Genomic DNA, 15,127 nt, shown 5'->3' with positions numbered 1-15,127 from the left:
CATGGTCAAAAATAGTGTGACATTTAAAAATTGACAATTTTTCAATTTTTTTACACTTCAGGTGATAAATGTGGCTGACATTTGTTTTGACAGCTGAAAATTTACACACTTCAAGTTCAAAGCTTAACCTAGGCTTGTAGTAGTTTGAAAAGTTCTGTTAGGTGATGGTTTGTGGCTTACAACCATTTACAGTTGACTACTTGGAAAATGTCAACCACGTGTTTTCACATCGAGTTTTAACCACGATCCATCACCCATTAATAAAAATTTTAATTCTCTATCGTTTCATTGAAGTTTTTGCTGTTTTTTTTACACATACCTGGTAAGCCACAATTGTTCTCTAAAAATTATGACTGACGTAAGCCACATGACAATGTAAGCCACAAAAAGTCACCTGATTTAGAGTGAAATTTAGGGATATCTAGAAGAGATATTGTAACCGTTTTTTCTGCACTTTGAAATTCGATCTTTTCCCCTTTTGAGGAATATATAAACTTACTGTCAGCCACATTATATCACCTAAAAACCTTTGGTTAAAGATATCATATACAAAATGTCACAAAAACAGGGGGTATTTTTGACCATGTTCTTCTGTCGTGTGCTCACCCTCTGTAGTGTTACTCACTTTCTAGTCGTTTCACACATTGAGTCGTTTTTTACACATTGAGTCGTTTTTCACACCTTGAAAACAGTCTGCTAGACATTAATATGGTAATATTTGCTCTTCATCTTTGGTCTCTTTCTAAAGTGATTAGTTTGACACATGCCCGATAAAATCTATATTATTGGTGTTCAAAGGTTGATATGTTTTTTAAAAATTCAACCTCTGATACTCAGCGTACTCTTCCATTCGGTAGTAAATAATCATTGTAGCTTCGTAGCTTGACTGTAATAAGCAATGAGTTTGAGTTCTTAACCTTCCAACAAACAAGAAAAAAGTCTTAGCATTTGCCGTCTACGTAGATAACTAAGTGTTTTAGTGTGTTTTTATTTTTTACGTAGCATATTTTTTGAAATCTGGTGATATATTTATCGAATTGGAAATAAGATTGATTTCTCATGTTCTAGCATTGTGCAGAAACATAATGTTCCTCCGTTTCATTAAACGATTTTTCGTAACATTTCAATCATTTTTTCATCTTACACAGTCATTCAATCCCAATGAAAATTAAGTGGGGCCTTCAAACTAATGCTCAAATATTGCGTTTTCAACGTTTCAAGTCGCAAAAAGATAGGAAAAACATCCGATGTAAAAAAAATCGAATGTGACACCAGAAATTTTCAAATTTAACCTCAAAAACCACCGACCACCCGAGCCTCCAAAATATGTCATAACACGGTGAAGCCAAGACACTCAAGAATAATATAAGTTCAAATCTTAGCTCTTCTCGAAAGATGTTAGAAAGGATATTGCCAACTTAAAATTCTGTGTCATTTTAGGTCTTTGTTGAATTTAATGTTTTTGTCTGATGATGATGTTTTGTCACACCAGATTTAATACATGTATCCGTTAATATTTTAGATTTTTTATTTCCCAATTTTTAAGAAAAGTACAAAAGATAAAGATAGGGGACTTTTTAGAAATGAGATTATTAATCATTTTTCAAAATTAGAGAACTTCGAGCCGCAATGACAGTTGTCCTTTGCGGACAAAGCTAGATACTCGATTGTTTTCTTAAACAAAAGAAAGACAATGCTTCGCTCTCCACCGTTTTATACTTTGTTTATCCAGTGTATAATAAATCTTTGATTCCCCATTAAGGTGGTCATCGACCCAAAAAGGCCCTTTTATGAAAAACACTATTCTGTAAAGTTATTGAAACATTTTTTGGTATAAATTGATAATATAACAAAAAAAATTTTTTTTTTTTTTTAATTTCGCCCTGTTGCTAGGGTCTACGGCCCCGGCAACCCGAAAAAATCGAAACTTTGTGACATTTTTTTTCAAGATAGCTTTAGGATTTTCCCTTGGATGAAACTCTATGAAATGAATAAAAAAACGTTTTCTGCATAACAACGGTTACTATGGTAACTGGGAAATCATGTTTTTCTTAGTTACCATAGCAATGGATGCTAAGGAAATTTTTTTTTCGTTGTGGATAGGTTATATTATTTAGTTTTAACAAAAAATGAAAATTTGACCAGAAAAAAGACAGACTGATATTATTTGGGTCAATGACCATCTTAGTACTCCGAGGGATTCATCTCTAGCCCCTTCAGGGTTATAGGTTCAATGATAGTAACTTTTCCTTGAAGCGAGATTTGGAAATTATGCCGCCAGCATTGTCGTTTTGGAAACCATACCAGAATTTAACCTCAATTTTTTTAGCCTGTATGAATGACAAATGGCCTGAAAACGTCAGATGAATAATTTGTAAAGGTTTATTTTTTCAATAAAAAATTGTTCTACATTGCTCGGATCCGGTCAATTTTCTAGTGACATCGCCAATTGAATGTATTTTTATATATCTTTATTCAACTTTAGATAGATAATATAAAACAAAAACAATGGCTTGTTTTATTCTACACTTATTGTTGTTGTTTATGTTGAAAATACCACATCGATTTTTTTTGACAACTGGTAAGTTTCGAACAAGATTTTTTATTGTTATTTTTCGTGCTAGTAGACTTATGCTAGTCTTTAAAAAATGGTTTCCTGTCAACCAGCAACCCTAATCGAAAACTGAAATCCTTTAGAATATTGTTTTCGAATAATAGACATTTTTTTGGTCAGAATATTGCAACTAGAGGAGGACTATCGCTAGAGGAGCTACATCTAATAAAATAGTTGACAAACAAAACCCCCACAAAACCCAAGAATATGTTACGGGGTAGAATCTACCACGTTGATGTTCTTTTGTATATAATTCTGAGAAAATCTTTGAAAGGATTTGAAACTTTCAGAATTTTGATAAAATGTGATTGAGAGTACTTGTGCAAATTTTTATAGGTCCTCTAGATCATGCTTGATAACTTTATTGTGATAAACATGACATAAAACCCAGCATAAACCGCTTTTAACACTCGCATTAAAATCGGGATTAAAAAAAAACGAGTTTGAAGTTACTTTGAAGCTTTAATAGATACATGTTATTTAGAGGGAAGGGTTTTACGTTTTTTTGGGCGGAATTTCGGTTATTGGAAAAATATTTAGTATAGTAAGAAAAAAAGAAATTTAGCAAAAAAATCGGTCGAAATTTCGGAATTGGGAAAAATATTTTTCGGAATTTCGTCGAAAGTCTAGACGATTTGATGGAATTAAGGAAAATCGACTAAATGACGAAATCGGGTAACCCCTAAACGGGAGGCACATACAATTTTGGGACTATGAGTTTTATGAGTTTAAAAGCCCTGTTGTTCTGGCATTAGGCTTTGATTGTTTCTAGACATAAAATCTGACCCTGCGTTACTTATAGACAGAAAGAAGAAAAGGTTTGTTGGTGTTCAGGTTTTGGAGAAAAAAACAGAAGAATAATTCATGATATTCACGACGTAATGTTTTCTACGGAAATACCCCGGTTTTAGCCAATAGTGGCAAAATTAAATTAGACAAAAGTTGTATAAAATTTGCCACTACTGGCAAAAACCGGGGTCTTTCCGTAGAAAATATTACGTCTTGAAAATCATGAATTGTATGAATCAAATTTATTTCTTATTTCAGTTTATGTATCAAACAATGGAAAGCGGGATAAATACTGTGGAACAGAGCAAAACCCATGTCAACGAATCGATGATGTCTTATTCAACCGTACAACACCTGTCACTATCTACCTTAAAGCTTTCAAGACTCAACAAAACGTAGAGGTTTCAAGGAATGCGACATTGAATACAACAGAGACAACAGGAAATAGAGAAAGGAGAGATCTTCAGAATCTGACAAACACGTCATCGACATATACACTGTTAATTCCGCTCGAGATTTTAACATCTGTATCATTCAGAAAATACGGCGATTCTAATAACAAACCGGTCATCAAAACAGAACATAGCCACTTATTCATTATAAGAAGTAGAGGCAGTTTTACAGTCAGTGATGTAGATTTCGACATACCGAAGCGAGGTTTTCTACTGGATATTGATTCGGAGGGACATTACTTGGAGAGTGTCTCGCTGACAAATACGATCTCTCTCAAAGAGGAAGTGATTGCCATTAATATGAAGGTTTATCAAGGAATCCAAAACATCTCCGCTAAAGATGTGTGTTTTGAGAAAGGAACTTTACTGTTGATTCAAGGGAATAGCTATTTGGAACCTGTATACGTTGTAACAAAAAATAGCAATGCTCAAAACGTTAACGGTCAACTTCGTGCGTCTAACGTCAATGCGACCTATATAGTTCGCGTGGAGAGAGTCAGATCACATGTTTGTAAGATCAATGATGTTTCAATCGTAGGCGGTAAATCAGACTACGGAATGTACTTTGAAGGAGCTATCTGTCAAATCAATTCAATTAATGTCACAGGTGTGACCATTAGATATTCAGCAGTGTACATCGGTAAAGGAAAACACAAGGAACAGTCTGAAAAACGTGAAACAGATGAACAAAAGAAAACAAAAATGCAAGAAATCAGTCGTTACCTGTACAACTTTCCACAAACAAAGTTCAAGCCATTGGAAAATGAAAAAAAGAACAATTTCACATTCAACAAAATTTCAGTTAGAACGAGCATAATGACGAAGGTTATGGAGGTAAAAAACACTCTTAATAAAATAAAAATCAACAATCGTTTAGACATTCATGAAAATAACATTGGATACGGAATTGAAATTTCACATGCTAATTTCTTCGTTGGGAATATAACAATCATTGGAAATAAATCCCCGAGAACAATGATACAGCATAAAAAAGGAACATTAAGTATTGAAGCCCTTACTATTATGGCGAATATTATTGAAACCGAGGATATCACAAAAGCACTGGTCTACGCTGCCGCACCGGAAGACAGCTCTTATTTCAAGCTCAGAAATTGTCATATTGAATGGCCAAAAAAACGCAACGAGAGCCATCCCCCACTTATCGATATCTACGTTGGAAACGGTTACTACGAGATTGAAAATGTTAACATTTCCAGCTATGCCATACATTCATCAACAATGGCTTCTATTGAAGTTGAAAGTAAAACACAATCTGATAGAAAACCGTTTATAAAGGATTTGATTATAACATGCTCCCAAAATCGTGATTCCAAGCATAGAATAGACAGTACGATTCGTGGAAAAATTCTACATGCACAATGTGTGGCTTGTGAATTCAAGACATACACAAAAAAAAGGTCTAGCCTGAGGTTAACAGGATACGAGTTAGACGGTGAGACATTTGACAGTAAATTGAAAGTGCATAACTATCTCGAAGATTTCAAATGTCACCCGTGTCCTCTTGGAGGAATCTGTAATAATGGTATCAGAAGCAGTGGTAATTTTTACGGAGACGAGAAATCCGATGGTCAAGTATTATTCACTTCTTGCCCTAAATCTTATTGTTGCACAAAGAAAGAATGTAGGAATAGTATTAAGAACTGCAAAAATAACCGACACGGGCGTCTTTGTGGAATGTGTGAAAATGGTTACCAAGAAAATTTCTTTAATGACGAATGTATATTGAAGGCGGAATGTCAAAATTCATACTTGTTTTGGCTTTTCTACACTGCCACATCATTCATCGCATGTATTTTGTTTCTTTTCTTAAAGAACATTACAACCTTCTTCAAAGAGCTCAATATCAAAGAGAATATGGGAAAACTCTTTAAAAACTGTTGCGGAAAGGTTAAGAAGTGTTGCCGTGGAGTCAAAAATGAAAAACAGCAACCAGAAGAAATGATTGGGTTGAGCGAAAAACCGTCAGGCGACGAGAACCAAAACGGTGATGTACAAGTAGCCATAGTAACACCCAATGGAGATGTCAATCAAAACAATGGTGGAGAAGAAGAAAAACCTAAAATGACCATGTCCGGAGCCTTCAATATTGTTGTTGGCTTCTATCAAATCAGATCATTATTAACTGTTAATGTTGACGAAAGCTACCAAATAGCAAGTACATATCAAAAATATGTCACTGAATTTATGAACGGAAATTTTGTTGGATTTATTCAATCGTTATGTCCACAAAAAGGTTTAACTGCCAAAGGTGAAGGTTTCATCCAGAATCAATTTGTGGTCATTGTTATGCTAATGTGGGCTATTGTGTTTTTAGTTCTTTGTCTTGTCTTTAAAGCGATCAGATCATGTATCCGAAATGCAAGGGGACGAGACCAACCAACAGAACATCCTTTGAATCTTACATTTATTGAACGAGTCGGGTTAGGAATGATCCGGATCATCTTGTTTGGATACAAGAACGTCGCAACGTTTGCAATTATTTGTTTCCATTGCGTTGAAATTGAGGGTATGAAAGTATGGTTTTTAAATGGCGAAGAGGTATGTTTTCAATGGTGGCAAAAGTGTCAAATGATCTTCGTTGCATTTTGGGTAATTCCATTTCCAGCAGCACTCATGTTGGCTTATCGTCTCTTTATGCGTCACGTCATCTCATTGAGGAAGTTCGTTTTCTGCCTCATCTTTCCACCGATAGCATTCTACTGGCATTTCACAAGACGTAACTGGCAATCAAAAGACCAAGACACACGAGAAAACAAACAAGTTTGTCAATACTTAAAGGAGATGTTCGAAGAAGCGTACAGAAAAAGAGAAGGCAAAGAATACTATGTCTTCTGGGAGACTTGGAGGTAGGTTAAAATATCATGCTATTCATGACGTAATGTTTTCATCGGAAATACCCACAAATTTAAACTAGACAAAAGTAGTATAAAATTTGCCACTACTGATCTTTCCGTAGAAAACATTACGTCATGAATATCATGAATACCATTGTCATGCTTATAAGCTCTTACTTTGATCTGATAAATGTTCGTAAGCTTACAGATGGAGGAATGGCAAAGAAAATTTTCTTTGTGTTCTTCTTTGGCCATGAAACAGAGCCATCAATCACAGGAAAAAATCATCAAATCACACGCGTGTGAAATTCAATAATCACAAATTGTGAAATTGCTATTTCCCACGCAAATACCTAATCAAGACTAAATAAATTAATTTCTTTTAAAAGCATTTTCGCAAGAGATCAGAATTGAATCAATTGATCAAAATTGAATATGCCTACTTAGGTCGTATTATTTTCGCGAGATTGAATTTTGCGAATGAGTCAAAAAACAAACATGTAAGTCCCTAAAAACACCAATTTTAAACCAAAATGTAAATCGTAAAGTGTCTTTTTTTTCACTACAATTTTTTATAGAATTTCACGTCGATCTTATTTACCCGGTCAGCAAGACCACACGAATTAGCGAGTTTTATTTTTGAAAAGAAAATTAATCTTGCGAATTAATCCGACTAAAGTAGAAAAACTTTTTTGCAAAAAAAGAAAGTCTCCTTCAAATGACATGGCATATCAAAGAACAACCCCACAATTACAAACTTCTACCATAAGAGCCCTGACCGTTATGCTCGTAGATGTGTCACAGTGTAAGCCCTGTAGTTAACATGAATATTACTAGACAAGTATTCAACGGCCTTGAAATTAACACGCAAAAAATTAACACGAATCTTATTTGCTTTTTCAAGGACACCACGGCTGGTTTTAATTAAGGGGTTTTATTGACACAAAATTTTTCAATTCGTGTTGACTAGTAATATTCGTGTAATAAGGTAGGTTGAAAGTCAAGTTGATCTAATTCTTGCAGATAAAACCACTAGACTTTCAAGTTAAAAGTTTTCCTTTTCGCTCTAGATTGTACCAACGTTTGATTCTGGCTTTCCTCACGACATATGCTATCAACCCTGTCAACCGAATCTGTTACGCAGCACCCTTTATCCTTTTCTTCATTATCGTCTACTGGTTCATCAAGCCGTACAAAGAGCAATTCACAATCTTGCATTGGATGGAAGTTATTGGTCTCTTGGGAATCAATTTCACTTTGGTCAACAACATGTTCCAATCATTCCTCTACGTTTTTGATATCGCCGATCAGCCACCGATCCCAAGGAGAACCTTAAAGGTACTTTGGTACCTGGATTTGGTTGCCACACCTGTGACTGTGCTACTCTTTATGAATGTTTTAATACCAATATTTATGAAGATAAAAAACGTGTCTTGTTGGAATAAATCTAAAAGAGGGGGAGCTTCTGTAGATCTTGAATCAGACGAAGATTAAAGCTGAACACTCCCGGAACAACCCAGCTGGTTTAATAGTTACTTTGTAAAATATTGGGTTCTTCCAGAAAATGTTCGTACATGGGAGGGTGGAGGATATAGTGTCCGGGGGTAGTTGAAAATCTACTAAATTTGCCTTGTCCGGGGGGTAAACTTGCTCTGTTTAAGGGTAATTTTGCTCCGTTTGAGAGTAATTTTGAATGTCCAGGGAGTCAAATGATGCTTTTCGGGGGGGGGGGTGGGTAGACCTGCTGTCTGGGGGTCAAAAGTCGTCATTATCCGAGGAATAAATTTCCAAAAACTTTTTTTCTGGAAAAGCCCATTACATTAATTGGGCTTTGTAATTTGAAAAAAGACACTAGTTACCCACGTAGATTCGATCAAAACCACTTCAAATTTAGTTTTTGTAAAAATATATTTTGTATCATTTGTTTTATCTTACACTGATTTATGCTCAAAGGCCCTTAAATTTCTTAAAATTGAATAATCATAAACTAATTTGAATGTTTTCGAATTTAGAAACTAAGATTTTTTGGGGGCAAAGTGTATTATAGTAGCGCACGATTAATAATTTCATTTGTGTAGAGATGACATTCGTGATTGTACTTTTTAAAGGTTTTGTTTTTAAATAAGAGTATTATCGTTACAAGCTTTTTTATATTGAATTGACACGCATGTGGAGCAAGATTGGTCAGAGAGAGGAAAAGAAATACATTTTTCTTTTATATCACCACAATATAACAATAGGCAGACACTGTCCTAATATAAAATATGTATCTGATATGGAACGGGAGCTGTTTTATGTAAAAACAAAACCTTTAATTTCTCAACCTATAGTATGCCAACAATGTTATAATGTTTCAATTTATTTTTGTATTTTATTACGTAAGCAAATTTGAAACTTTTTCAAAAATACTTTTCCTGATCTTCTAGGTAGTAACATTAAAACACTTATCACCGCACCTCCGCCAAATTTTTTTTGGATAGACTGGAAAATTAATTCCAAATCTTTAATTTTAAAATTGCCAGTAACTTAGACAGGAGGGGCGCAAAATTTGTGTGGGAGAGCATATTTTTATGACACTCTAATTAAATTTTTATATTACGAATAGATGATAATAGTGTCATAAAATATGCTCTCCTACACAAATTTTACGTCCCTCTTGTCTACGACTACGCTACTGGAGAATCCCAAGTTTTACTTTCCTAAAAATATTTGAGGTATTTGAAATCTAGGGCAGCATAAATTCTGTAATTCTCCTGGTATCGACTTGTTGGCTTTTTAATCGTTACTAATTTAGTTGATTTATATAATTAGGGTTGTAATATAAATTTTGTGTAGCATCTAAAAATGCGATTCCAGAGGTGGCTGATATTACAGCTTACTTTAATGGGATTACTTTTTCACGGGGATTAAGTTTCGCAGTTGAGCTCATCCGCAAAATTTTATGATTTCGCGGGGGCTTAATTTCGCGGATGGCGCTATTGGGTGTCAATATTTTTACAATTTTGTGCCTTTTACTGTCAAATCATGCTTGTTGGTTGTTGAAATACGTATTATTTGCGCCTCTTTGATGCCAGTAAACATTCCAAGTATTTATTTGACATTTTTTTGAGTTTTGTTTAGATATATTTCGCGGATAAGGCTCTTTAAAATTTTCATTAGGACTTAATTTCGCGGATGGCACCCAAATCCGCGAAATCTTCGAAATTTAATCCCTGCGAAAATTTATCCCATTAAAGTAGATACAGTAAAACCTCTAATTAACGGCCACTCTTAGGCGGACACCTCTGATTAGCGGACAATTTCATTTTCCCCGGCCGTTTCCTAGTCAAATCCTGATAAAAAAGTTTCTAAAAGGCGGACACTAAATCTGCCGTGATCTGACAAAAGGAAGTAACTGCATTTTTCTTATTTTGAGATAATTGCATAAACGAGTTGACCTTATTCAAGATTAATGGTATCGTTCTAAGATCAAAACTTTTGCTGATTGTGAAAGACCAAACCCTAGAATAGTATAATATTTTAAAAGGAAGGAGTTAAAAAGAGTTAAACATCTTGATTTTGGAAAAATCTACTCAAGTTTTACTATACTCAGCTCTTTCAAGCTAAAAATTTTAAAGTTACTTCTTTTTGTCAGAACATAAACTGCAAAATATTGCGAGCAATTTTCATTTTTCAGGATATAAAAAGAAGTAAGTGACTTACTTCCTTTTGTCAGAAAATAAAATGAAACTTTAGTCCAAAAAGAATTGATAAAAAGAAGTCTTTTACTAGAAATCAACTACTGGAAAACACAAGCTGGACTCTTAGGAGTTGATTTTTGCAAAAATATGAATTTTAAAAAATTGAAGGTTACTTCCTTTTGTCAGATCACGGCAGAAATTAGCGGACAAATTTTTTCGCACGAAATGGCCAAAACCCCTATTTTAGCTCTCCAATTAGCGGACATTGAATATCAAACGGGTCACAGACGTCTAAAATCGAAATTTTTTTTTTTAGATATTTTTATTTCAAGCACTTATTAGTCTTATTATTCAAATTATTTCTACAAATTTCCAGTTTTCCCTTGACCCATTCAACGAATTTAGGTGGGCCAAAGAAATCATAAATCACTGATTGTCTTTTATTTGTTAAAAACTAAATTGTTGCATTTTAATAACCTTTCTCTTGTTCTTCTATGGCCTAGTGTCTGAAGATAAGTACTTTAGACCCCATAATTTTGTATTTTCGACACCCTGGGATGGCTTAATTTCAAAATTGGAGCTCCGAGATCAAAAGTTTCTAAAAGGCGGACACTTCTAATTAGCAGACACTAACCTCTTTCCCCGATGGTGTCCGCTAATTAGAGGTTCCACTGTATTATTTTTCCTTTTTGTTCTGTTCTTCAATTCACTGCTTATTTTGTATTGATATTGAATGTCGTCCAAGAGGGAAGACTTGTGAGCTTTTCAGAAATACTAAACTAGCAAGTTAAAGTAATTACTGCCTGGAATCTAATGTACATAGTAATTTTCTTTTAATGTTTAATTGTTCTATCACTTTTCCCTTTATTTTCATGATAATTAACTATTCTATAATTGTAACGAAAAATTTCCTAGTGTTTCTTTATTTCTTCAAGACCACTTTCGATACAGCAATATGTACTATATGTACGCGTTTTTTATAAAAAACTAACTGCTTTTTATAAGAATATCTTCTATAAGAATATCAGGGTGAAAATTGGCCAAATCGTAAGAATACCCTAAGAATACCCTCTAGGGTGAATTTCACAGAATAACAGTAATTTTGTATTTGGTTAACAGAATTGAAAAAACTGCTTCCTTTGTTAGAGTTAAATTCAAGCTCAAATGTTGACTCAAAAGAGCAAAACTCTCAAATTGATAATTTCTCGTGTTTGTAAAAGTCTAAAAAAGTCTAAAAAAGTAAGAATACGTTAAGAATTATTTCACCCTCAATTTTGGCACTTTCTTAAGAATACTTGACCCTCATCCAAAGTACACTATTCTTATAAAAAAAAGGGTGTTTTATTTTTATAAGAACATCCAACATTTTTGAGCCTGGGGATGTTCTTAACTTTTTTAGTTTTAAGCCCAAACAAGTTCTTAACATGTTCTTTATTTTCCTCATTTTTTTGAGGAAATTCGGTTGTTTTTGAGTTCACAAAGCCTTAACTTGTTCTTAATATATTGGCCATCGAAGCCGTATGTTCTTATATAGTCTGTCCAGTTATATTAAAAAACGTGTACTTGGTAACCATAACCTTGTTCCTATAACTTTTGACATAATTCTTTATCCATGAACTTTTTTGATTCATGTTTATTTTGATAAAAAAGAGAAGAGAAGAAGAATCCATCCAAATTCTCGATGATATTCCCGGGGCTAAATTCTCGATAGAAACGCGTTAGGGAAGATTGATTTTGATGGATTAAAAAGAGACCAAACACACAATATCATGAGATGTTTGACGACAGAAGCAGTGATGTTATGATAACGTTATGGAAATCCTTAGTTCTCCCTCACCTTGACTACTGTTCTCAGCTTTGGTCACCAAACAGCATCCACCAAATTGAACAGATTGAATCCGTACAAAAGAACTTCTTCAATAAAATCAAAGGCCTTAGTGCTTTCGATTATTGGGAACAATTGAAAATGTTGAAAATGTATTCTCTACAAAGGAGGAGGGAGAGATACAGAATTATTTATATTTGGTCGATACTAGAGGGTATAGTACCAAATTTCAGCCACGCTGAAGGAGATGGTACTGTAAAAGGAGGTGTCTCGTCTTCAACTACAAGCCGTCATGGTCGAAAATGCCAACTACGAATAATCGAACGAAGTAGCTTTCGCAAATTTATTTGTGAGAGCTTAGCTGTACAGGGTCCAAAACTCTTCAACAGTATTCCCTCTGACATACGAAATATCACTGGCTGTTCAAAAGATTCATTCAAGAAACGACTCGATAAATATCTGTGCTCTATACCCGACGAACCTCACACTACGTCGCGACAAACAAGATTGGCTGAATCAAATGCTCTTTTCGATCAAATCATACGTGTTGGGCTCAACGAGCTGGACAGATGAATATCATCAAATCAAACTGAAGTATACTGAAGTAAGTATACGACAACAAGTCAATGGTCGTAATTCAACGAAATGTCGGGCGGATGAATCATACGATCAGATTTCAAAACAGTTCCAAAAGTGAGTTACTGCACGCATCAACAGTAGTGGCGAGCGCTGATGTGTATTTTAGCTAACGATAAATTAAAATGACTCAATTTATCCCAAGACTTTCAAACCGCATCGCCTGTCGCGCGGGTCAACAAGGGGCGCGTGTCGGGGTTCAGGTTTCGGCCTCGAATCTCGAAAAATATACTACGAAACCAACACTTCCCTACCTTATTAGGAATTGCATCCAAATCAAAAAACAAAAATCCTACATTTCAAAATATCGATGCTGTAACAGTACTTCAAAGAAACCTCGAACAAGTGTATAAATCAGAAAAAGCGAAGTATATCCAGGAAAAGATAGACTCGATAACTGCAGCCGCGGAAAGTCAAAAATCCTCACTCGCATGGCAAACCATTAACAAAATCACAGGGCGAAAAGATTCTTCTACAGCCAAACTTAAAGGTGGCTCGCAAGATGAACGGGTCAACAAGTGGAAAGAGCACTTCAAAAATCTGCTTGGTCAACCCCCTGATGAAACGCCTTCCAACATTGAGAGAGTGATTGAACATACACTCTCCATTAAAACGGGTCCTTTCGATCTGGCAGAACTCGATAAAGTATTGAAAGCGATAAAGAACAAAAAAGCAGCTGTGGACTTGACGAAATCCCACCAGAATTGTGGAAATCTCGAAAATTTGACGCACATCTCCTCAACTTTTGCAATGCAGTTTACGAATCCCATGAAATCGAAGCCTGGAGAGAAGGCTGTATACTTCCTTTCCCTAAGAAGGGAGATCTCAGCATCCCATCAAACTATAGAGGAATAACTTTAACCTCCATAGCGGCCAAAATCTACAATAAACTGCTGCTCAATTGAATCCAACCCGAAGTGGAGAAAGTATTAAGGAAAAACCAGAACGGATTTCGTAAAGGTCGATCTACCACCGGACAGATACTGACCATTCGAAGATTAATAGAGGGAATCAAATCGCGAAACCTAGAAGCAACCATTCTTTTTGTAGACTTTTTTCCAAAGCCTTCGATTCAATCGATCGATCTAAATTGGATCATATTCTTAGAGCATATGGTATACCGGATGAAGTGGTGCAAGCAATAATGATGCTTTACTCTTGTCTCCCGAATAGACGGGGGGGGGGGTCCGAATAAGCAGGAGGTAAGAAATTTTTCTAAATTCTAATAAGCAGGGGGATGGAATAAGAGGGGGGGGGGTAATTTGAAGACAGAATTTTTTTAACTGATATCAATTTCACCAAATAAAAGAAACTTTAACAAAAGAACACGTAGAATAAGAATCAATACAAAGTCTTGATTTAAAAGTTTTAAGATTCTGACAGGAATAGTGTTGGGACCATAGGATTTAGATGGTGAGAGTGAGCTGATTATCTTACTGATCTCCTCTGTTGTTGTTGGTGCAAAAAATATGGAGTGTTAATTGTGATTTTTTAGGAAAGTTGAGAAATGATGATTGGCAGGCCGCATCTTTTGCCTAATGGAGTCGGCTACACGTCTTTTTTTTTAAGAAACACACTTTTAAGAAACATGAGGCTCAGAATGCCTAAAAACTAAGAAACATCTAAGAAACATGCTGAGGCTGAGAATGAGAAAATAACATTTTTTAATTCGGTTTTTTATAAGAACCTTCCAATCAAGGCTAATTATGTCAAAAAGTTTAGAAACATGTAAGAAACATTTAAGGCTCAAAAGGCCGATTTCTTAAGAAACATTGAGGCTGCTTGGTAAAACTAGTTTCTTAAAAAAAAAAACGTGTATTGAGGTGAAAAAATCGTTAAAGCAGTTAGCTACCTCAGTAGGGTTAGAAGTCACTGTGTCACCTATTGATATTGATATGGGAGAAGGAGACTTACCTGTTTTTGGGGATATGAAGTCTCTAACACCAGAGCAAACTTTTTGCATATTTTTAGAGCGTCTGCTGAAATATTGTGTGAAATGAATGAACTTACTCCTTCTACTCAGTGAGACAATTGAGTTTCTGTATCGCTTGTAAAGAGCATTGTATTGAGCTTTCTTGCTTTTGTTTTTTTTTTCTTAAAGCTTTTCGTTGATAGAAATCTCTCCTGGACATAGATGCAACAAGGCCAGGAGTGATCCATGGTTTTAGTTTAGTTTTTACTTGGTCTTTGGTTAGCCTAACTGTGGGTATGTGTGTCTCCAGAAGGTCTTTGATTTTATTGTTAAAAATGTCAAAACAAGCACTATGATTGTTATT

General features: G+C 35.0%; 1 protein-coding gene across 1 annotated transcript; it reads left to right on the top strand.

Annotated features, from left to right (window-relative positions):
* Window positions 1–2,483: 2,483 nt before the first annotated feature.
* On the top strand, window positions 2,484–8,436 carry LOC136815894 (uncharacterized). Its single transcript, XM_067072343.1, has 3 exons — window positions 2,484–2,581; window positions 3,662–6,722; window positions 7,781–8,436. The coding sequence occupies exons 1-3, from the start codon at window positions 2,509–2,511 to the stop codon at window positions 8,202–8,204; spliced, it is 3,558 nt and encodes a 1,185-aa protein (XP_066928444.1). The 5' UTR covers window positions 2,484–2,508; the 3' UTR covers window positions 8,205–8,436.
* The last annotated feature ends 6,691 nt before the right edge of the window (window positions 8,437–15,127 follow it).

The sequence above is a fragment of the Clytia hemisphaerica genome, unplaced genomic scaffold, assembly GCF_902728285.1.
Source record: "Clytia hemisphaerica strain Z4C2 unplaced genomic scaffold, Clytia hemisphaerica genome assembly, whole genome shotgun sequence".
Taxonomy (NCBI): domain Eukaryota; kingdom Metazoa; phylum Cnidaria; class Hydrozoa; order Leptothecata; family Clytiidae; genus Clytia; species Clytia hemisphaerica.
This window is presented reverse-complemented; position numbering and strand designations above follow the sequence as displayed.

What these genes read in the sequence shown, in the direction of transcription:
- LOC136815894 (XM_067072343.1), top strand. Translation starts at nt 2,509, where the DNA reads ATGGCTTGTTTTATTCTACACTTATTGTTGTTGTTTATGTTGAAAATA. An exon ending in TCGATTTTTTTTGACAACTG is followed by an intron (nt 2,582 to 3,661) that starts GTAAGTTTCGAA and finishes TTCTTATTTCAG; the next exon opens with TTTATGTATCAAACAATGGA. An exon ending in GTCTTCTGGGAGACTTGGAG is followed by an intron (nt 6,723 to 7,780) that starts GTAGGTTAAAAT and finishes TTTTCGCTCTAG; the next exon opens with ATTGTACCAACGTTTGATTC.